This window comes from Rhagoletis pomonella, unplaced genomic scaffold, assembly GCF_013731165.1.
Source record: "Rhagoletis pomonella isolate Grant_MI unplaced genomic scaffold, Rhpom_1.0 Rhpom_scaffold_00005, whole genome shotgun sequence".
NCBI classification, from domain to species: domain Eukaryota; kingdom Metazoa; phylum Arthropoda; class Insecta; order Diptera; family Tephritidae; genus Rhagoletis; species Rhagoletis pomonella.
In genome coordinates, this window is record NW_023458559.1 from 9321081 (window position 1) to 9344892 (window position 23812).

Consider the following 23812-nt stretch of genomic DNA (forward strand, 5'->3'; position numbering starts at 1 on the left):
CATGATAATGAATATAGCATGCGTGCTTCCGGATACAGTCGCTACAGGTGTCATTTTAATAAACAGTTAATAAAAGTAAACGTTTTCCGCAGGAAAAAAGAATATTTTTTTAAATAAAATCAAAACTTTTAAAATCACAAACATATGTGGTTTTATCGCAAGTTCACAAATGTAACGTGGCAACTTAGCTCGTTTTCACATTTTTCGGTCCGAAATTATAAAATTTTTGTCCATGACAGGTGGGTCGAAGTGCCTGAACACCATTTGTATAAATGTAAAAAAATTATTTTTATTTATTTTTTAATTTTAACAATTTCTATACTTACAAGCGTTTTTATATACATATATATTTATATATATCCACAGATTATTTTAAATTTTTTTCATCCGTAACCAAATCTTCAGTACCATAAAGAGATTCAAACACATTATAGTACAACCAATGCGATGTCCAAGCTAGTGCTACTCCACTGTACATGTGTATGTGTATGTATGCATGAATGCGTGTAAAAATGTGAATTCAAGTTTGCGTTTAACCCATTTTAGCGGACATAGTTTTTTTAGTTCCAGATGTTAATAACACACTATTTTACAACGTTTTTTATGTTTAATCTTCATGCAAGTTACATGTATCGCCGAGGACATGGTTAATTAATTATTATTATTCTCCATACAAAATGTACAAGTATCGCTTTATTAAATGCAAACTTATGCGAAAATCTAAATATTTCGTAAACGTAGGGTTAATATGTTCACGGAAATTGAATAATTTGTGTTCATGGAAGCGGCAAGGGGAAGACGAAAGCAGATCAATCGTATATACGTATGTACATATTTACATTTATAAATGCATACATACTAACATTTTCATTTGTTTGTCACTTGTCGTTCTGACTTCCATTTTTATTTTTGATTTCGTTTTGATCCGACACAAGCACGCGCCTGCCTCCGCAAGCACCCCCTCTGCCTATCGCTTATTAGATTTCTGTTTCTATTTTATTATTCGTTCTTATTTTTTCATTTTGCTTTAAACTATGGTAAATTTCGTGGAAGTGTGGTGGAACGGAAAAATCTTTGGTGTGGTGGCGTGGTGGTGCATTTCTTCGACGAGTGGTATATTTGCTCGACCGCAACTCAAAATTTTTGGCGACAATTAGTTCACACATGATACAAAAAAAAGAAGGTAGTTTCACTTTTAATTTTTTTGACATAAACTGTGCTTACTGACTTCTCTAATAATAATAATAGATTGGCGCTTACACATATGTTAGTGTTTGGCCGAGCTTCTCCTCCGACTTGTGGCGTGCGCCTTGATGACTTCTCTACTTTTCGTAAATTGTTGAAGTAGCTATGCCACCTAATCAAATAATTATTTTGGAAATTTTAATATTTTTTTAAGGAATTTTTATTTTATTAAAAAGTAAGTTGTAACACACGAGGTAAATATACTTACATGATTGTTCGTATTAAAAGAGCTGCGTATTGATTTAAATTGCTATAAATGTAGGGCACACCAAAAATGTAGCATTATCTTTTACATGATATATTATATGCAGTTGGTCCTTTAAGAAACTCAGTAGGATGTTGCTTTATTTCGGATTCTAGGGAAGCATACTCACTCTACTCCTACTGGTATCGCGTTTCGCTCTAATTGGGCGCATCCGTTCCTCCGGTTGAAATCTTTCGCGGAAAAGTGCTCGGAACAAACAAACGATACTTTTGGTGACGCATTTTCAGTTACCATGCACGCGGATATCCACTTTTCCCGCATATGTGGTACCGCCGGGAGTCGAAAAAACTGTATGTTAGTTTTTTCGCAATTTCTTCTGTTATTTTTGCAGCTCCTAAATATGCAGCGCATCTTACTAAAAAACAATAAAAAAAATTAACAACAGTAAATGCATATTTTATGTGAATACAATGTAATGTTTCAATTACCTTCCGTTTTATACTCACTATCGCTAAAAGCTTTAATTTCTTTTAAATAATTATATTTTTTTTGAAGTAGGTAATCAATCACTTTTTTATTTTTGTCAAAGAATATGGTAGCTCGATTTCAAAAGAAAATGCCAAAAGCACAGTTTACGTCAAATGGGAGCAATGGCGGCTAAGAAGAAGAAGTTAAACTACCTTTAAATATTTGTATCATGAGTTCACACAGAAAATGCACCTTCTCATTCATATACGTTCTCTGCTGCTAGGGCCACTGGTTGGTGCTTGCTGTTTTCCAACAAGTCGCAGCAAATATTAAATTACAAAAGATATTTGAGCGCGCGATAGAATGACGCTAATTTAATTTTTCATTTATCTCTTAAACCTAGCTGACATTGTACAATGCAACAGAGTCGCATTTCTTATATCGTAAACTTTTAATTGTAATATATTACCTTTAGGCGAATTCATATAACGTAGTAATAGGTAAGGTTGCAAAATTGTATGCTTCATCGCATTATATTACAAAGTAAGTATAATAAATAGTAAGTACACTCTAAAAAGAGCATGTAAAACTACTACTGAAAAGTATCAATTTTTAACAAGAATCTGGATAAATATACGTATAAGATGTTCAGATTTGATTTTGAACTTGAGATCCTTAAACTATACACATAAATACACATATATTGCAAAAATTTTCAAACTAAAAATACATGTCCTACTAATAATGAACATTAGGGGCTCACATTTACTCTATTTTAAACATTTTATGAGTAATTTTGCTCTTCGCGCAAATTTGGTATGTAAAGGTAAACAGGCAGTGTTTAATTTTACTACACGGTGTGCAGATTTGCACACATTAAAAGAGGAAACTAGTTACCTCTCTTAATATGCGCAAATAAACAAAAAATTTTTAGAGTGTATTTAAAGTCTTTTCAGTAAAATTTATACAAATTTCCTGAAATAAATCAAATTTAGTTTTTAACAGTGTATTTTAAACTACATTGAGATCTTCTTTCTTTTTAAATAAACAAATGAAAATATATGATATGGAAGAGATTACTACAGAAAAAGTATATATTTACTTTATATATATATGTATATTAGGATCTTGCTTAACGCATCCTTTTTAGCTAATTAAAACAATTGCGCTTATACCTATTTTGCTGAGATCTCTTCATATGTTCATTGCTTCGTTCACAAAAATGCTTTAATTTCACGCTTAAGTAGCGATTTTTAATACATTTAGAAAACGTAATGCTTTCTACCATCTTTAATGATAATCGATTTTTGAACGAAAGAAACTTTATAGAAAATATAAAAGTTTGGCCTAAAAGAAAATTGAAAAAATAAGTATCTCGCAAAAATTCGTCTAAAAATCTATCCAATTGGATCTATTTAGATCCAAACGGCATCCCTGATTCTGAGTAATAAGAAATGTATTGGTTTACTCCTTATGCATGTAGCATTTCTCTTTCAGTGTGATTTTTTGAGTTGAAATTTCAAAGATAATCGCTATTTGTGGTCCCTGATATCAACTCGTAGTTACTTGTGTACATACGTACATATATTCAGTGGCATAGCCAGGGGGAATTGAGGGGATAAATTATCCCTTCGTCAAGGAACTACTATTTTCAACTTTTGATGTAATAACACATCCTTGAGATTTATAATTTTTTATTTCAGGCTAATGGCAAAATACCATTTTATGATTATATTCTTGTAGCATGGTACGTTGTTTGAGGCAGAAATTGGTCTGAGCGGTGTATTTTCTTTATGCATCTTTGGAAGTAAATATAGTCTTGGTGCTGTAGATGCATTGCATGTCAATTGCTATTTTTTATGATCATCAATATTTCTTTGTTTGTATAAGTCATTAACTATGTTGTTTCTTCGTAGCAATTTATGTGTTGGGTTCATTCGTATAGTTTTATAGATATCCCTGTCGCTTGGAAGATTTTTCATTTTTTCCTTATATTCCATCTTATCCATCATTAAACGTTCTATTTCCTTTATCAGGGTTTGTGGTCACGACGGAGTCTATGAGTTGTTTTATTAATCGCCTTGTATCTTCATATATTTTTAGTAGGGATGTGCCCGGTATCCGGTAGATATCCGGAATCCGGCTTATCCGGCCTATTTTCTGTTATCCGACTATCCGGCCGGATACTCGTTAAAATCTTGTCGAATTTCCGGATTTCGATTATAGAAGATTCTATTTTAAAATCTAGTTCAGAATATTTTCTTTAATTTTTATAATGAAATTTAATAGTATCTTATTAGTAATTGGAGTTAAAAATTTATATATTTTTGTTATGAAAAAAAAGCATTTCCGCATTACCGGTCAAGAACCAATTTCTATTTTCAATATAAATGTGGGTAACACTCGTGATGCACTAAAACTATTTTTGACCGAGGAATGTGGTTCTCAGAGATACTTGATTGCCAGTGTAAAAAAATTTGGAAAGTCTTTGCGACTATAATAATAATAGATTGGTACTCACACATTTGTTAGTGTTTTCGACCGGGCTTCTCCGATTTGCGGCGTGCGCATCGATGTTGTCACACAAGAGTAGGGACCAGTTTTACGCCGACTCCGAATGGCGATTGTATTTTTATGAGAAGCTATTTTCATGGCAGAAGTACACTCGGCTAACCGCTACACCACAGCGGCCATCTGTGATTCCACCAAATGAAAGGATCTTCTTGTCTGGGTGCAAGGGGTATCTGTAAACATTTCTCCATTTTTCCATCGTTAGGCTATCCGCATCACTACTGGAATCAGTATCAGAGCCATTGGCGATTTCCTCAAAGCATTGCCAAATATCCTGGTCTCGCTCTTCAATAGAATGGTTATAGATGATCGAATGTGAAATTCGTATTATGAGCTATGCAACCGTTTTCGATAAGTATCGATTTTTCTGCCGAACAGAATTTTGCTTTAGATGGTATAGCGAAGTGTTAAGAAATTGTGAAAAAATATATGATTTTGCATTTGTTTTATTGCTTTTTGGCCGCTAGAAACCAATTTTTATCAAAATCATGCAGGTCTAACGTCGTGGATACTAAGCACAAGCTCGAGAGTTTTGTTGCACTCATGAAAGAAAATCCCAATACTCATTCGGCACGATTTCTGTGAACAAAAGCGTAGAGCTGTTGATAGTTTTAAAATATTTTAAATAGATTTGGCTCGAGAGCATTGCTGCATCAGGTTTTTGTGTACCGGACGGCAGATCTACAAACGCCTCTTTTAGTTTTTAATAAATCTGTCGACCAATTTCCTAAATATATTGTACGTCAAAATATATTCGAAAGACTAAACTTAGACGCTTTCTTCTCCTGGCAAGTTTACTAAGCCCTCATCCTCTGACGAATCGTCGACCAGAACTCCGTTGTACCCACTTCTCCAAGAATTTATAAACTCGTCTTTTTTACTTCATTTTAATTTGCACAAATTTAAATAAATATGGATAAGCGCACTATTTTGTTTGCCCGATTTGTACAAAAAGCTTTACAGCGGTGAAAAATATACAACCTAAACGAGTGAAAATTCATTCGATTAGCGCTTCGACCACAGTCGAAGATCGAATGCAACTCATAATAGGGGCCTATATTTTCGATTTATTTAGTTCACCATCTACCCAGTTTTTAGGTTTATTGATGTTAGAAAAAAAAACGAGTTTTGAAATGAGTTTCACAAAATACTGCAACAATGAAGCTATACGGGGCGATTCGAGAAGCGAAACGATATGCAACCATGCGTATTAGTTCGAGTTTCGTCACATAAAAAAAAGAAATAAAATCAATCACTCATTTTTTCTTATCGGCGCTGTTGTTTATCTTTTGTCTTTGGCGTTTCTCCTCTACTTACCAAAAATAATCGATAAATGCGGGTTGCAGGCAGAGAAGTTATCTTTTTAATACAGGATTATATCGTAACTTGGATTTCGGAGGAGAAATTGTGTATTCTTAATTACGTTTTGGATAGTTAAGCTCGAAAAAGCAGATAATCTAGCTAAACAAAAAAACGTAACATAACAATATTGTGAAATTTATTAATGGCGGCAGTCTGCCGGATATCCAATCGGATTTCCGAATCGGGCTGTTATTTTTTACAGGATATCCGGAATCCGGTTATTCGGCAAAATCTCTATCCGGCACATCTCTAATTTTTAGTATCTATGAATTTTTCTTTTGAATCATTCTTCAACTTCTTTTTAAATGTATTAATTTTTGTAGCTATATTGCATCTTGCACTGTCTTTTTATTATAAGCTTTTATTTAACTTGGTCATCCCGCGGAAATCGCGGAAATTTCGAATCGATTTTAAACTAACTTCCCGACAAGTTAGAGACTTGAAATTTTCAGCATAGTTCCAATCACGATGACAATGCAATTTAATATATAAATGAATTCCCCATATGGTCCAGGGGTCTTGATTCAAAGGCGGTCAAAAAATATCAAGATTTATGGCTAACAGAGCGTAATTTGCAAAAGAACGTAAAACCACTATAAAATTGTTAAAGCTGCCGGCGATAGTGTAGCAAAGCTATTTGTGGCAAATTCTAGATATCAACGTAGTCTAGATATGAACCTCGTTGTAGGAATTAGAAGACTCCAGATGTCGGCCCGCCAGAAGAAGTTAAATATTGCGCCTAAATATATGCAATGCTACAACGGAAATGGACGACGCGCCATTTCTTTAAATAAAATTTACTGCTGCTATATGTACATATGTATGTTTGTACAAAACGTAAGCAAACAACGTTTTGCTTGCCAAGTCTTCTGTTCTCTTTCATTGCAAGTTGAATTATTTTAATATCTATTGCAAAATTTATTACATAAAATAAAATACGACTTTTTAATATACAACGATTTTATAAATGGACTAAAAATTATAAAATAAAATAATGTAAAAAAAATATTTTTTAAAAACAAGCTTTTATTTAACCGTACAGTCAAAGGAATAAAATGAAGAAGTGTAACAATTTGTACTAATTTACTTCGTTTTTAAAAAAGCTTGTCGGCAAATTCAGCGTACATGCATAATTGGTTAGGTATGTGTGTATATGTATGTATGCAGATATTTAAATGCCGGTTTGCTATTCACGCGACAAGCTTTTTTAAAAACCAAGTAAATTAGTACAAATTGTTAGTAATTTTCATTAGAGTTTGAATAACTCCTTTCACTAAATGGCTTTTAGTAACTTTAACGAGACCTTAACTTATTTTATTTTATTCATTTTAGTGCAGTTTTGACAAAATTTTCTTGATAAAAAATCTTTTGTTACACTTCTTCATTTTATTCCTTTGATTGTACGGTTAAATAAAAGCTTGTTTTTAAAAAATATTTTTTTTACATTATTTTATTCTCTTTTGTCTTCCATTGTCTGTATACCTTTCTCTAGTTCCGCAACCAGGTGTACCGGAGAGAAACTTTTTCTTGTTACTGGTAGCGCAAACTTTTTACCTAATGAGAGGATCCCTCTAGACTCTCTAGGAATATGGATTTTAGTTTTATTTATAAACCAACCTTTTTTACCCTGATTTTCTGCTACCAGTTTAAAATCTGTGTCTTGTAATTTTTCCCGGAGATCCTTCTTTATGTGTTCCATATTTGTACGTACTATTTTTTTTTTATTATTCGCTTCTTTAATTTCCAGATTTAAAATTTTCATCGTGAACTGTCCCTCAATTTTTACTAATTCCTTTCTTGTAACGTCGAGTTGGAAACCATGTTTAATTTTATGTGTTTTACCTCCTAAATGTGGGTGTGTTATTCCAAAATCTTTGCCTTGGAGTAGAAGTTTTAGTCTTTGTTGTTGTTTTGCTAATTTCTTGTGGTTTTTGTTGTGCTGGTTGATGATGTAGCAAGTGTCCTCTCCATATTTAAATCTGATGTGTTGGAAAAAATGCTTCATGTTTTGTTTCTTAAGTTCTGTGTAATTCTTTGATCAGTATTTCGCTCACCGAAAAAATTTTTAGTTATGTCTCTAGGGCCAGTTTTCAATTTCCTAAGGGGTAGTTAAAGGAGCTTTTCGGCCGCACATAGGGACGAATCGACAATTTAGGACGACAAAAATAGAAAAACCAAAGTCTTTAAATCTTATCACACATATGTACCTTTCTCATACTCCTTATAAACCAGTCCACAATGTAACACACAAATTTTGACTTTTACCGCAACGCGGTAGCTTAAGAAGAAGCGCAAAGTTGGGTTTTCTATCGTGCGTCGAATTAAATAATTTTTTTTTTGAAGCGATGATAAAATAATTTCGCTTGTCATTTTATTCAACACGGAAAGTGAGGCGTGAGGTAAATACTTTATTTTGCGATTTTTGTTAATAATATAGTTGTTTGTGAAATGGTTATAATACCTATTTTATAAATTGCCTTTTTCTTATTGAAAAAATTTTGAAATTTTTATATCAGTTAGAAAAAAAGTAAAAAAAGTTCCAACGAGTACAGCAATTTCTCTTCAACAGTTCGAAAATCCAACAAATTGCCAATGCGAAAAAATATCACGAACTCGTCCCCCCTTTTCCCCCTTCATTAAATAGAGCATCTTTTTCTTAAATTGTTTATTGAGACGAATCGAGAATATAGGACGCCAGCAATGTTTACTCCATATGTATTTGACAGATTTCCATGAAATTTGGTATCCAGAGATTTTCGTCGTCAGTGAAATCGAAATTGATATTAAATTCTCAAAAATCAAAATGGCGGATCCAATATGGCGGACGATTTCTTCAAAAATGGATAAATTGTAATAAAGCTTGATATTTACTCCATATGGTTTTGCCAGATTTCAATGAAATTTGGTATTTAGGGATTTTCGTCGTCACTGATTTTGAATATTAAATAAAATTTTCAAAATTCAAAATGGCGGATCCAATATGGCGGACAATTTCTTTAAAAATGTATAGATTGTTGTGAAGCTTGGTTTCAAAATTGATATTAAGTTTTCAAAAATTAAAACGGCGAATCAAATATGGCATCCCGAACAATAGGATTTTACTTTTAACGCAATGCATTACCTTTTTTTCCATTTTTGAACAAATCGTCCGTCATGTTGGAACCGCCATTTTGAATTTTGGAAATTTGATTTCATATTCGAAATCAATGACCACGAAAATCCCTTAACAGCAAATTTCATTTAAATCTGTAAAATACATATGGAGTAAACATTTTTCTCGTCCTAAACTGTCGATTCGTCCCTATGTGGGCCGGTTTGAATAAAAATCAAACAATGTTCCTTTTTCCTCCTACGCGTTTCGATCTTTTTCACATCTTCCTCAGGGACTGCCGTCCCTAAACTGGCGCGACAAGCGCCAAAAATCCTCATGCCCGTACAATTTGTATGGAGCATTCCACAATAACGCGGCGCTAGCGCCCAGCAAATGGAATTTTCATTTTTGACAGTGCGTTACGTGTTGAAGATGGATGCAGAAGACGGAAAGAAAGAGAAAGGACAAAAAGTGAAAGAAGCAACGCGAATAAAAACGAGAGGAAATGAGAAAACGTCAAAAGTTACGCCACGTTGATTTGGGGATTGCGCACGCTGACACTCGTTGACATTGGAAAACGCAACGCTTAGGCCGTGGTTACGCCACCAAATTCGATTGGCAATCACCGTGCAATTGTTGTTGTGCACAGCACGGAGTGAGATAATTTTCGAAATCGAACAGCCAGCACGATTTGCTGGGTGAACCGAACAGCCAGCACGCAAATTTTTCAGGGTGGCAATACGCTATTTTGCGAAAAAGTATTAGTACTAAATATAAGAATAGTAAAAAATATTTTTTTATTATTATTATAAAGTAGATATTATAAAAATTATTATTATAAAAATTAAATTTTAAAGAAAGAAAAAATATTAAGTTTTTCTTCCATTTTTCATTTTCTGAGTTAAACTTTGATGCGTTTTTAGTTACATTTTTACTTCAGTGCTGCCATTGTGTGCGAAATTGTATGAAATGGAAAAAGGCATTTTTTAAGAAGCAACCCTGTGCTCGCCAATCAGCAAACAGAGCGTAACCACTTCTCACCAATCACCGAAATTTTTCTCCATTAATTGCCAATTAAAATTGGTGGCATAACCACGGCCTTAGCACTCCAATTTAGGAACGCCAGAGAGTCTGGTGTTTGTTGAAAGCAGAATATAAACAAGACTTCAACTCTCATATAAAAAAAAAATATATATATATATATATCTCATGATCCACTGATCGGATCTTAACCAGATTAGTATGGGACCAGCTCTGACACACTACCTACATAAACAAAAAAAAAAAAATATTCCGACGAACTGATAACCTCCTCCTTTTTTGGAAGTCGGTTAAAAACAAACAATAAGGCGCACATGTATGTGCTAGAGATGTTGCGAATGTGGAATTTTAGACATGCGCGGATGCGAATGTGGATGCGGATGTCTAACAGCTAACATCCGCGGATGCGGATGTCAAGTATTTTCCAGAAACAATTAGAATCTAGCGTTATGGTGGGATCGTTGTTTAAACAGCGCTTACAAGGCAAACCAGATGTGTCAGGTTTTAAAAAAGAATTCTTCATTCTCATTTCTTTGGCTGTTTCAGAATTTGGGGAATCTGTAACTTCATCAGCGATTTTCGATTTCAGTGTTTGTAATTCATTTTTAACCGACTTCCAAAAAAGGAGGAGGTTATCAGTTCGTCGGAATATTTTATTTATTTTTTGTTTATGTATGTTACCGCATAACTTTGTACCACGTCAACCGATTTCGATAATTCTTTTTGCATCGGAAAGGTAGTGTCTCAGAGGTGGTCCCGTATTAATCTGGTTATGATCCGATCAGTGGATCATGAGATATATATATATATTTTTTTTTATATGAGAATTGAAGTCGGTTTTTTTTTGCTAAAAATTACTTGTTAATACTTTCTTCTGCGACGGGTTTGAAAAATGTGTGCTTATAGCGAGCTAAATAGGGGGATATGCAAAATAAACTATTATTTTCCAGGGATGAAAATTTTTAACAAATATCTGTTTTCAAAGTCTTAGTTGGCAGCCGAATGGGATCAGAATATTGTTATTTAAAAAAAAATACCCCGTTTTTTATAAGTATTTGAATTATTGGATTACGGATGATGAGGGTCTCAGATAGTTACGTAGATCTTATCTAAGTAAAGGTCAGACCTATAGATTTTTAATTATTTGATCATCGATTATCTTTATAAAAGGACTGTTTCTATGTTTATCCTGCAATGTAATGGAAAACAGGTGAATTGAGGTAAAAGTGTTCCAATTTAAACCTACAATTAACAATTTACTGATACGTGGGCACTTAGTCAATAAATTTCCATGTGTGGCGTTGGAATGCAGAGAGAGCAAACGCAGTGGCAAGTTTTATTTTTGTATCTAAAATTGGTTACAAAAATTTTAGGATATAATATTATTATTATTATCTCTTATATATAAAAATAAGTGCACGTTTTTGGTGTGACCTCATAACTTGAGAACGGCTTCACCGAATTCAACCAAATTTATGTGGCATATTCGATCTATCATGCAGATGGTTTATGCGAAGTTTGCCCGAATTCGGAAAAGGGGGCGTGGCACCACCCATACTAACTAAAATATAAAATTAAGTGAACGTTTTTGGTGTGACCATATAACTTGAGAAGGGCTTCACCGAATTCAACCAACTTTATGGGGCACATTCGGACTATCATGCAGATGGTTTATGTGAAGTTTGCTTGAATTCGGAAAAGGGGGAGTGGCGCCTCTATTTTATATATAAAAATTTGTGAGTTAGCTTATAACTTGAGAAGGCTTCACCGAATTCAACCACATTTATATAGCATATTCGGGCCATCATGCAGATATTTTATGTGGAGTTTGCCCAAATTTGGAAAGGGGGGCGTAGCATATGTATCTTATGTATACGTTTTTGGTAAAAAAAGTTTAGTAAAAAAAATATATATATATATATATATATATATCTCATGATCCACTGATCAGATCTTAACCAGATTAGTATAGGACCACCTCTGAGACACTACCTTTCCGATGCAAAATCGGTTGACGTGGTCCAAAGTTATGTGGTAACATATGTACATAAAAAAAAAATAAAAATATACCGACGAACTGATAACCTCCTCCTTTTTTGGAAATCGGTTAAGAATTAAATGTTAATAAGCCACAATAACAATGGCAAATACCTAGTTTAGGAAGAGCCTGCCTGAAACTATACAAGAAAGCAAATGCATGTATAGAATTGACAACAACAACCACGCAGTCAAGTTTAAATAACGGCAAATCAGCTGCACTTGATAGCAATAGGTTGAATAAGGAAAATGAATTAGCAACACGAGCTTACGGGGTGGGCATATCTCAGTGGTTAACGCCTCTGACTTTGTACATCGATGACGCGGGTTTGATCCCTGCTGAAGTCTAGAAAAAAGAAGTCTGATGAGGAGATGTGGTGATCTCCGAAATAGCTGCTATAACTTCTACCGCTTAGACTTTGTTGCTTTTTCAATTTTTCCTAATAAAATAATCGTGGTACAAAGCTCAATAAAAAATATTAAAATTCATTAACTTTGCACATTTCAGTCTATTCTTTTTAAAATGTTATAAAAATAATAATTAATGTTTAAAATTTGAGATTTGGATAAGAATAAAATAAATTAATAATTCAAGCTGTTATTAAATATTCTTAATTTTTGTCTATAGTTTGGCTTGTTGATTTATAATATAAATTAATCAAATAATTATATTAATCGTGTAATTAAAAAAAAGTTAAAAATAATTGAAAATTATCAAAAATAACAAGATAATCATGTAATTAAAAGTAATGAACTAATTAACATTTTTTTTAAGTAATTAATTATTAATCATTAAAAAGGTGCTAATATCGGTATTTAATCATTAAACGGTTATCCAAAAAAACATACTTTAATTAATAATCATTGAATATTAATCATTATTTAACAGGTCTGGTATAATTGAGTACGTACTCGCTTTAATAGTTAACAACATACCCAAATAAACGTTATAATATTTTGTGTACTTTATTGTCAAAGTCAAATAAAACAGCGCATGAATAAATCGTTTTGTACTTGGAACAAGTCTGGTCATTTTCGAACTAATTCGGCTTCAGTCAGGAAATTCTAGTTGTAAACTTGTATTTTTCCTGACTAGTTTGTGGCTTCGCTGTAGTTATTACTTCTTTTCAAGGGAATGTTGTTAGTATCAAATTTGTGTAAATTAGCGTCCTTAGATTTCGAAATATCAAAGTTTCAAGCATTTCTGAAATTTAATAATAATAATAATAGATTGGCGCTTACACATATGTTAGTGTTTGGCCGAGCTTCTCCTCCGATTTGTGGCGTGCGCCTTGATGTTGTCACACAAATCGGAGGGACCTACAGTTTTACGCCGACTCCGAACGGCGATTGTATTTTTATGAGAAACTGTTTTTCATGGCAGAAGTACACTCGGAGGTTTGCCATTGCCTGTTAAGAAAAAACCTTTTTCTATATTTTTTTTGCGATGTTGCTTTGACCAGGGCTTGAACCCAGGTGCTGATGAATGAAGCGCACATGCATTTTTTTATTTCAAAAATAAATAGGGGTATATTTTTTCGGTATAGAACAATCCTGGGTGAGAGCGTAAAAATTCCGACTTTACTTTTTTACATGCATTTTTGGACCACTATAGTGAACGGGCTCATTAATTTAAACAGAGCAGAGAAAAGATATATTTAGCCATTGCTTTTCTCACCTTTAAGTTATCGCTGCAAATTTTTTATAATGCACCCCCTTGTCGAGATTTGGGTTCCGCCCGTTTGCTTCGCGGCGCCTAATAAGAACTTTAGCGTGGGCCAATGCAAAAACAGCGTTAAATAAAAAAAACGGATGTAAAGTAAAAAAATTGAAACGACTAAAGAACAGAATCCTCCTCTTACATTGGCCAAAAATAGTAGCGTTTTGGTGCCACATGGAATACTAATCCCTTTCGTTTTGCCGATGGTCTTATTTCCACCTGTGAGATCTCTGCTAGGCGTGCATAATCTTCTTTGATCTTGCAACTACAACATTGGTCCGATGCGTGAGCCAATAAAAGTCCTTATAAGGAAACCTAAGAGCACAGATGAGCGTCTTCTTTTATAAGAGGGCCAAGAATCCTTGCTGCCCCACAGGATGAAAAGTTTTCCCGAACATGACGCGAGTGATCTCTTAAATATCGTTCAAATGAAGCCATGGATATAACAATCGTGTTCCTTTTTGGGCGGATGTGGTCAATTCGCCACTTTTACAATTCTTTTTAATATTTATGAACAGGTTTCTTTGAGTCTTACTGCTGCAATGACGGCCGCCCCGAGCAATGTCGTTAATCTGAGGTAAATGTAAGATGGCATTAATGGTGTATCACGGCGGCAGACAGAGGTGAGCTTACACAATTTCATTTAGCCCTCTGAAAAGTAAATTCGTATAAAATAAACATAGTGCCAAAGCAGACAACCACATGAGATTTCTATATATTACGGCTGCATCGCTATCCTTGGGTCCCTTTTCTGCAAAACCATTGCTTATCATGAAATCAATAGGTTGTATAAAAACTAAGGATTTAGTAAATATCTCGACTCCAGCGCCACCCAGCGGGTCCATTTTTAGCAAACGAATTCATCATGCAGGTGGCTCGTATTGCGAATTTGAACGAAATCGGTCAATAAATACGACTCTTATAGATGACAAAACTCCAGTGCTACCAAGCGAGTCTTCTAGTAGTTAGTCTATAGTAGGATCATATGTGAAAGGTATAACCTCCGACAATTTGACTCTATCCAGTGGTTTTTAGTTTAGTCCGAACAACAAAAACAGCTACCATTTTATGTATATAAGTATGTACATATGTAGAAAGGACAATCTATACGAAACACATAAAAATTAAAATTTCAAACTTTGTGCTAAATTAAAAAAAAAAAAATTCAATCGTTCACAACAAATTTTACCCTTTCCCAAAAATCAAAAAAAAAAGTAACAATCGCTCAATGTGATTTAGAAATCTAGGAGAAAATGGTTCCCAGTGAATGATGCTTGCCTATCTATGTTTATTAGGCTGCATCACCAAAAAAACGTTGCGGTTTTTCCGCCGGGATTACAAAATCTATTATATTTTAAGACGTCCACCAAAATATTTCGGAAAAATATTAAGATTTAAGCGAGCTGGACCAATTTGAAAATACCTCCAAAAATGGAGTTTTTTATGAATAAAAATAGTTTCTTAAAGACCTTTTTGAAAAAAGGTCCCTCAGATGACAAAACAGATTAGGCTTAAAAATCAGCATAAAAATATAATTAAAAATATTTTCAATGGAATCGTAATAATGAGAATTTTGATGTTGTTTTTTTACTTTTTTCAAAGATTGATTTACGAAAAACTTAAATAACTGGGCCAAAACTATTCTGATTTAGACTTATGGGATCTCGGTCGAAAGGTATTTTCCCACTACTTTTATTTATGTGCAAAAAAGTAATTCGTGTACTTTTTTTTCAAATACCAACACAATTCAACTTTGAATGATGTTCGTTCATCCTACCTTTCTCTTTCATCCTTTGAATGAGCAAAGAAATAAAAAGGGTGGCAAAATATCTTTTCAATGATACCTCACAAGTCTAAATCGGAAGAGTTTAGGTTCAGTTATTCAAGTTTTTCTTATACCAATCTTTGAAAAAAGTTAAAAAACAGCATCAAAAATCTCATTATTACGATTCCGTTCAATTTTTTTTTTAAATAGTGTTATGTAAATTTTTTAAGCATAAACCGTTTTGTCATTTGAGCGGATTTTTTCAAAAAACATCTTTAATATTACATTTACATTGAACCCAAATGCGTCATTTGGGGGAGAAAACATAAATGCGAAGCCAAATTACGCATTTCCCCATACAAATTCGCATTTCTAAAATCACGCATTTGAACGCATTTAAACAAAATCACGAAGAAAATGCGTTCCAATTGCCGTACTATTTTATTGAACTCACTCAGAACCAAAAGTTCCACAAAAGCTTTTGTTTGTCTTTGACATTTGGAATTTTTCAAAATCAAAACAAAGACAACGAAATGAATAAATCTTTGAAATTTGCATATAAAAATTGTTAATTTATACATAACCTTTACACATTTTAAGTTTAATCAATAATTGCCTTTTTGTGTCCAAAATGTGTTAAAAAATATAAGGCATGCAGTGTTTGTTTACATTCCTTTTGTTTTCGTTTTCCCTTTTCAATTGATGAGAAGTCAAAGGAAATGCGAACTAAGTAGTGTAAACACCTTCAGATGACTGATTTCAAATCACGCATTTCGGTCCAATGTAAATGTAATATAAGAAACTATTTTTATTCATAAAAATCTCTATTTTTGGAGGTATTTTAAAATCGGTCTAGCTCGCTTAAATCTTAATATTTTTGTGAAATATTTTGGTGGACGTCTTAGAATATAATAGATTTTATAATTCCAATAGAAAAACAGTACCGATTTTTTTTTTGTATGGGGAGTGATGCAGTCTAATATATATATATGGGGGGTTCCATACCAAAACGGACGGGGTTCACACTTCATGTGTTTGATTTGTTTAAAAAATTTAGGGTTGATGCATAAACATAAATAATAAATAAATATGAAAGTTGAGCTTCATTAGTACATTTTTTTAAATTTTACAGCACAAAAACAAAAACAAATCGATTTAATAGTTTTCCAAATACCTCGAGAACAGTGCGAGGAAAAAATTTGAAGAAAATCACAAATCGAAATTCTCTATGAAAAGGAATATTTTAAAAAAATTGTTTCTTGAAAACTTTTTCACTGTTTTTGAAAATATGCCTTCTCAAAAAAAAATTAAAAAAAATCACAATGGTAGCTCTGAGTATTGCGCAGTATTTAAGTATAGTATTATAGGGTGCTTTCTACAATAATTTGAGTTATGTTTTTTTTTTTACACCGAAGTTGAGGAAAATGAGTCGCGTGATCTCTTGAATATCGTTGAAATCAAGCCATTGATATACCTACCGTGTTCCTTCGTGGACGGATGTGGTCGAATCTTCCTTGTCGATTCGCCACTTTTACAATTCGTCTTAATATTTATGAACTGGTTTCTTTGCGTCCTACTGGTGCATTAACGGCCGCCCCGAGCAATTTCCTCAATCGGAGGTAAATGCAAGACCGCATTAAGGGTGTACGAGGCCGTCAGACAAAGGTGCGCTTACAAAATTCCATTTAGCCATCTGAAAAGTAAGCACATGGAGTTTCTATATATTTCGGCAGCAGCGCCATCCATTGGATAATTTTTTTTGCAAAATAAGCGATATGAGAAATTCAGTTTGTATGGCAGGTGCTACGCCCCCTTTTCCAATACCTTCCACTTTCCGTCGTGAGCGCAGTATTATTAACATATCGTCGGTTTAAGTACAAAACCGCGTATCAACAAAATGCAAAACCGCGTATCAAGATAATGCAAAACAGCTTATGTGAGGTTGCATAAATTATTTTCTAGAGAGTAAAAACACTTATATTTTAAAATGGTTCTCTTTTTTATAAAGCAATCGCATTTCTGGCTATTATATTTCAGGACGAATGGATAAGGATTTAGCCAAGAGGTTGTGTGAGCAAACCCAATTTTTGGCAGCAAATGTCAGTTACGCGGGTTTCCAGAATGACGATACGCAGCTTGGTACTTTAAACGACCATATATACACAGCTGTGTCAAATTTCAGTACGTTGGCTTAAGCGGTTCCAGCGATAAGCGATATGAAAATTTCAGTTTGTATGGGAGGTGTCACGCTCCAGTTTCCAATACCTGCCACTTTTCGCTGAAAGTCCGGTATTGATAACATATGTGGCTGTTCAAATTTAGGACGTTAGCATAAGGCGGTTCCAGAGATAGGCGAGATGAGAAGTTAAGTTTATATGGGAGGAGCCACGCCCCCTTTCCCAATATCTGCCACTTTTCGCCATAAGTAGGGTATTTACAATTTATGCATCCATGCCAAGTTTCAGTTCCCGAGCGTAGTTGGTTTAAGAGATATATTGGTGCCCTCAAAAAAGGGGCTTCAACATTTTATTTTGACGAATGTATATGTGTAGATTAGAGTGGTCCAAAAAAACTAAGTAGAAATTTTAATGCCGGCACCCCCTAGGATTGTTCTATATCGAAAAAAATATACCCCTATTTTTTTTATTTTGAAATCAAAAAATATTTAGGGGGTTCTCAAAGCGCTCAAAGTTTTCCATGTATTTTATATGGAGAAAAAAAAACATTTTTCGTAGAAATGGTATAAAACTCTTAAAAATCATTATTTTTCAATCGCAAAACTGTGGTTCTCTTCAGGAGACTTCCAGTATTAATATCCAATTGTTTATTTAACCATTTTTTATGATTAAAGATTTTTCCATTGCATTTTCTAAGGGTTTTGGAGGACCTATAAAATATAGTTACTATGAAAAAATGGTTAAAGAGGCAATTGCGTATTATTACTGGGAATCTCCTGAAGATAAGAAAAGTTTTCCGATCGAAAACTGTTGATTTTCAAGAATTCTACACTATTTCTACGAAAAATTGTTTTTCCCCCATATAAAATACATGGAAAACTTTGAGAGCTTTGAGCACTCCCTATTTTTATTTTTTTTTTTTCAAAATAAAAAATAGGAGTATATTTTTTCGATATAGAACAATCCTAGGGGGTGCCGGCATTAAAAATCCGACCTTATTTTTTTACATACATTTTTGGACCACTTTAGTGTAGATATCTATCATTATCCCACTGTATAAGAACGTTAGGAATATCCCGACCCCAGCACCTCCTCTCAAGTAATTTTTTAGTCCAAATATTCCTTTTCAATTGGAATCAGGCATCGCGGTCATACGAAAGACATTTCATTTTTATATATTTAGATATAGAAAGAGAAAAAAGTAGAATATGCACAAAAATATTCAATTTTGCTTGTTGTTACAGCTTGTAATGCTATGGAAACGCTTCTCATACACGAGGATCTAATGAGTGGCGGCGTCTTTAACGATACCTGCAACATGTTGAAAAGAGAGGGCGTTAAAATCTATTCGGGCCCAAAACTGAGTCAAAAGTTAACCTTCGGTCCTCCGGCTGCGAAGAGTCTGAAGCATGAATATGGGGCGTTGGAATGTTGCATAGAAATTGTAAAGGATATCGACGAAGCAATAGATCATATACATACGTATGGCAGCGGACATACCGACGTCATTGTCACAGAAAACGGTACGTACAACTAAGTCATTATAGTAATTAGCCAGTGTATGTTGAATGGCATTAGCAAATGAGCACTAAAAATAAGATAGATTGCTACTTTTCGTATAACATAAAGCATTAGCCATTGTGATTCCAATGTGGTTTATTCACTCCATACCTTCAAACCTGCGCAATTTAAGATTGCATGGGCGTACTTACATAAATATCTACATACATACACATATGAGCCATTCTTTTTTAAGTCGGACGGATTTCGGAAAAAAAAATATTTCATGTCTCCGATTCGCTTCAAATTTTTTTTTGTGGGTTCTATACATGAAAGAAGCTAGCACGTGTTCGAGGAATTTTTTTCTTCTTTTTTTTCTTCGGAGATGTGATCTGTCAAAGTTTGCATATTTTCGTGATTCTGACTAATCATGTACTTCTTCAAATCGTTATATCTCTGCTGATCGTAGAGACTTCATCTTAATGCAATTTTAAAGCTAAGAAACGGGCTTAATATTTCTATATATAAGATGGTCAAGATTGTCCTAGAGCTAACTTAGCTATTAAAGTTGAACCTTTTGAAGTTGATTTGCATAGTGAAGACCAGTAAATTAGGGATTTAGAATTATACCATCGTAATCCTTGTTTAATTCTCTATAAAAAACGTGGTTCACAAAAATGGGGGGTTTTCAACAACTATTTTTAAAATATTTTTCTTTATGACGAGATGGTTTATTTTGTGAGAATCAAGAATTTTTTGTAATTTTTTTCGAAAACTTATGTTAAGATATATTTGGTAAGGTGTTAAACATCTGATTTTTGCAAAAAGTAAATTTTTATTGCGGATTCCGATAGAATACCTATCCAGATATAATATTTGTATGGCAAGATTTATCTTTTTCTTTTTCTGAACGAATTTTCCATTAACCTAACCACATATTATATGCGCTCGTAGTATTTGCAACATTTAGGACACAGAATCAAGCATGCGGTAAACATTTGTGTCGCTGCAAATTAATTCCGAGTTCGTTTTTAATATTCTTTGGAAAAGTTGTTAAATTTTGTTGCACAGCTGCACACGCTGTACTTTACATACCCTGTAGGGAAACCCCGAACTGGCGAACCAAATTTGTAGTCCCGTACTAGATCTTTATCGCCAAAAACGAACCAGTCCGATAGTAACTAGATCGCCACCAGTTCAAAAGCAGCGATATGTGGTACTTTTAAAAAACAATTTTAGAAATCTATATCTAAAATGACGAATTTAGAACTGGTTCAAAACTGTAGAAAAAGGGATGCAGAACGAACTACATCTCATCTGGCGAATTTTGATCTAGTTCGAAACTACTGAAAAAAGGATGCAGCGGGGGGCTTGTTTACTTTAATAGATTTTTGCTTGGCGGGTTTTTCGTTCAAATACGCTTCCAGTCTGCACGTCGCAGATGCTTTTTCATAGTTTGGTAATACAAAACTAATATTTGTGTTAACATCTTAACATTATGGGACCTTCTGGAATATGACCAATAACAGTCAGCACCTCTGCAAATTCAGCTACAGCCAAAGGAATGTAAACGTGTTTTCAAATGCACAATTTAATTTACATTCATTCAAACAAATTTGATTTCAGATTGAAAATACATTGCTCTGCAAATAATAAAAATTGCTACCATGGTAACCCAAAAAGAAAACATCTTGTTACTTTTTTCTTTTACAACTGGTGCGAAACTATAGAAAATGGGGTGCAAAGCGAACTAGATCCAATATGTCGAATTTCTGGTTCTGAACTATAGAAAAGGTAATGCAGCGGGGGACAATTTCCAATTCCTATGGCATCGCTGTGTTAAAATCGTCAGTTGTTTGCATGCAAAAGAGTTTATCCAGAACTAGTAGTGGTTCTAAATGTACTAGAAGCGCACCAGTTCAAAACTAGAGATTTTCCCCACAGGGTACAGATAGATGCATACATACTTAAGCATTGAACATACATACATATGTTCTGCACATTCAAAGAAATGCGAAGCAGTGCTAATAACCATACCATAAGCGTTCTTACACGATATGTATTTCCATATAATATAATAGCAGACCCGGCGAACTTCGCCCGCCCAAAATTTGTTTCTTTATTCCAATATTTGGTACAAAGTTTCACCACAATTCACGTTTACATTTCTTTTTGTGGTCGTCAGAAAGCATATCCTCCATTGCCGTCTTAAATAACCTAACGAAAGCGTTATGTCCGTGAAGAAGTTCTTGTGGAAACAATCATCCGGCTCGATGATGAATCGTCCTTGAATCTGTATAGAAAAGGTGGTGGCAATTTCAAAATGAGAGAACATCATTGGTCCACAGAAATCCAATATACATAGACTTATTTCAGACGAAATACCATAAATGTCTTACAATTGAATTTGTAGGCATTCATCAAGAATTGTCTTTATTTTGTGTAGTCGCCGTAAAGCAAGGAACGCAATGGTTATGGTGGTCGATTTAACGGTGGTAATTTGATTTTGATCCCTGGTCTCTCCGAATGACTTCACTTGACGATTTTTAGCAATTACTCGACTCCAGCGCCACCTTGCGGCTCTTTTTTTTCAATAGTATTGCCCCTACCGATACCAATATGCATCTTGTTTATGAGGCAAATCGGACCATAAATACCATTTTTAGTAATAACTCGACTCAAGAGCCACCTGGCGAGCCATTTTTTACGCAGAATTATTTCCCTTCACGTTACCAATACATACATTGAATATTAGCCAGATTGGATCATAAATACGATTTTTAATAACTCGACTCCAGCGCCATTTGACGTTTTAAGTTGTGAACCTAAACTATACAGGGACTTTAGGACAAAAATTTCATTAAAATCATTTCGGTCGTTTAGGAGGAGTTCACTCGAAAACACACGTATCGAAGAATTATACAGTGGCGGTCAAAAATGGATGAATGGAGTTTCGTTTTTAATAAAGTGCAAAACGTTATCAACAAAAAAAAATATTAAAAATCAATGTGATTTTTTAGCCGCTCAAGACTTGCACTTGTTTTACTAGAATTTTATAAGCTTGTTAACTGCATACCCCGAAAAATTCTAAATTCTGATTCAAAAGCTCGAAATTTAGATAAAAATTTGTGGAATTTTTCTAAGTTCTGTACAAAGTTTGAAAGTGTGATTTATATAGTTTTTATAAAAAAATATCAAAAAAATTTTAGCTTAAAAATATTAAAAACGAAACACTATTCATCCATTTTTGACCGCCACTGTATATGTATTTAAAGATAGGTAAAAGTTTCAGTACTTTCATACCAAGTTCCAGGGCTCTACCACAAATGCTTCCAGAAATATGCGGTGGCAATAACCAAAAAAGTCTATTTCAAAAAAATCGGTACAGCGTTTGCGAGATCACTTCTTACAAAAAGGTGGCACTTCTCTTAATATAATTCGTATAGATAATATATATCGATAAATAGCCAATACCTGCTTGCTTTGCGGCGCCTTAAAACATTTCTCTGGTCCACTTCACGGAAAAAAATAATCACATATGCTAATCTAAGCAAAAAGCTACCTACGTACAAAATTTTAAGCAAATAGGACCATAAATACGATTTCCCCGATTGGATCGGTTCCTGGTCCACTTCCCGGAAAAAAAGAATCATATATGGGAATCTAGGCAAAAAGCTACCTACGTTCCAAATTTTAAGTAAATCGGACCATAACACGATTTTTTCGTATAGATCGGTCCCTGGTCCACCTACCGGAAAAAAAGTAAATTTTTTGGCCTATGACATGGTGGTTGCTGAAAGCTATTTATAACAAAATTTCATGAAAATCGGAGCAGCAGTTCGCGAGATTACCTGTTACAAAGAAAAGGGACTTCTCTTAATATAATTAGTATAGATTAAGCAAATCGGACCATAAATACGATTTTTTCGAATAAATCGGTACCTGGTCGCATTCTCGGAAAAAAATGATCCTATATGCTAATCTAGGCAAAAAGCTACCTACATTCCAAATTCTAAGCAAATCTAAATCTGACCATAAATACGATTTTTCGAATAGATCGGTCCCTGGTCAACTTCCCGTAAAAAAATTATCCTATATGCTAATCTAGGCAAAAAGCTACCTACATACCAAATTTTAAGCAAATCTGACCATAAATACGATTTTTTCGAATAGATCGGTCCCTGGTCCACTTCTCCGAAAAAAGGATCCTATATGCTTATCCAGGCGAAAGCTACCTACGTACCAAATTTTAAGAAAATCGGACCATAAATACGATTTTTTCGAATAGATCGGTCCCTGGTCCATCTCCCGGAAAAAAAGGGATCCTATATGCTAATCTAGGTAAAAAGCTACCTACATACTAAATCTTAAGCAAATCGGACCATAATGAGATTTTTTCCAATAGACCGGTCCCTGGTCCACCAACCGGAAAAAGTTAATTTTGGTCTAAAACATGGTGGTTTCTTAAAGCTATTTATATACAAAATTTAATGAAAATCGGGCCAGCCGTTCGCGAGATTACTTGTTACAAAAAACGGGACTTCTCTTTATAAATATATATCAAATCACCCAGACCGAGGGAAAGTGAATTTAAGTTTGCGATAAAACTCACAGGGATTGTTCCTTCAAC

At 34.0% G+C, this 23812-nt stretch overlaps 1 protein-coding gene across 1 annotated transcript in view; it reads left to right on the plus strand.

Annotated features, from left to right (window-relative positions):
• The window catches only part of LOC118738679 (delta-1-pyrroline-5-carboxylate synthase), a gene marked incomplete at its 5' end in the record, with an annotated part of 514696 nt that overhangs the window by 489096 nt on the left and 1788 nt on the right, over positions 1 to 23812 (plus strand). Inside the window, 1 exon segment of the mRNA XM_036469592.1 lies at positions 18927 to 19205. Within this exon segment, the coding sequence (XP_036325485.1) occupies positions 18927 to 19205 (279 nt within the window).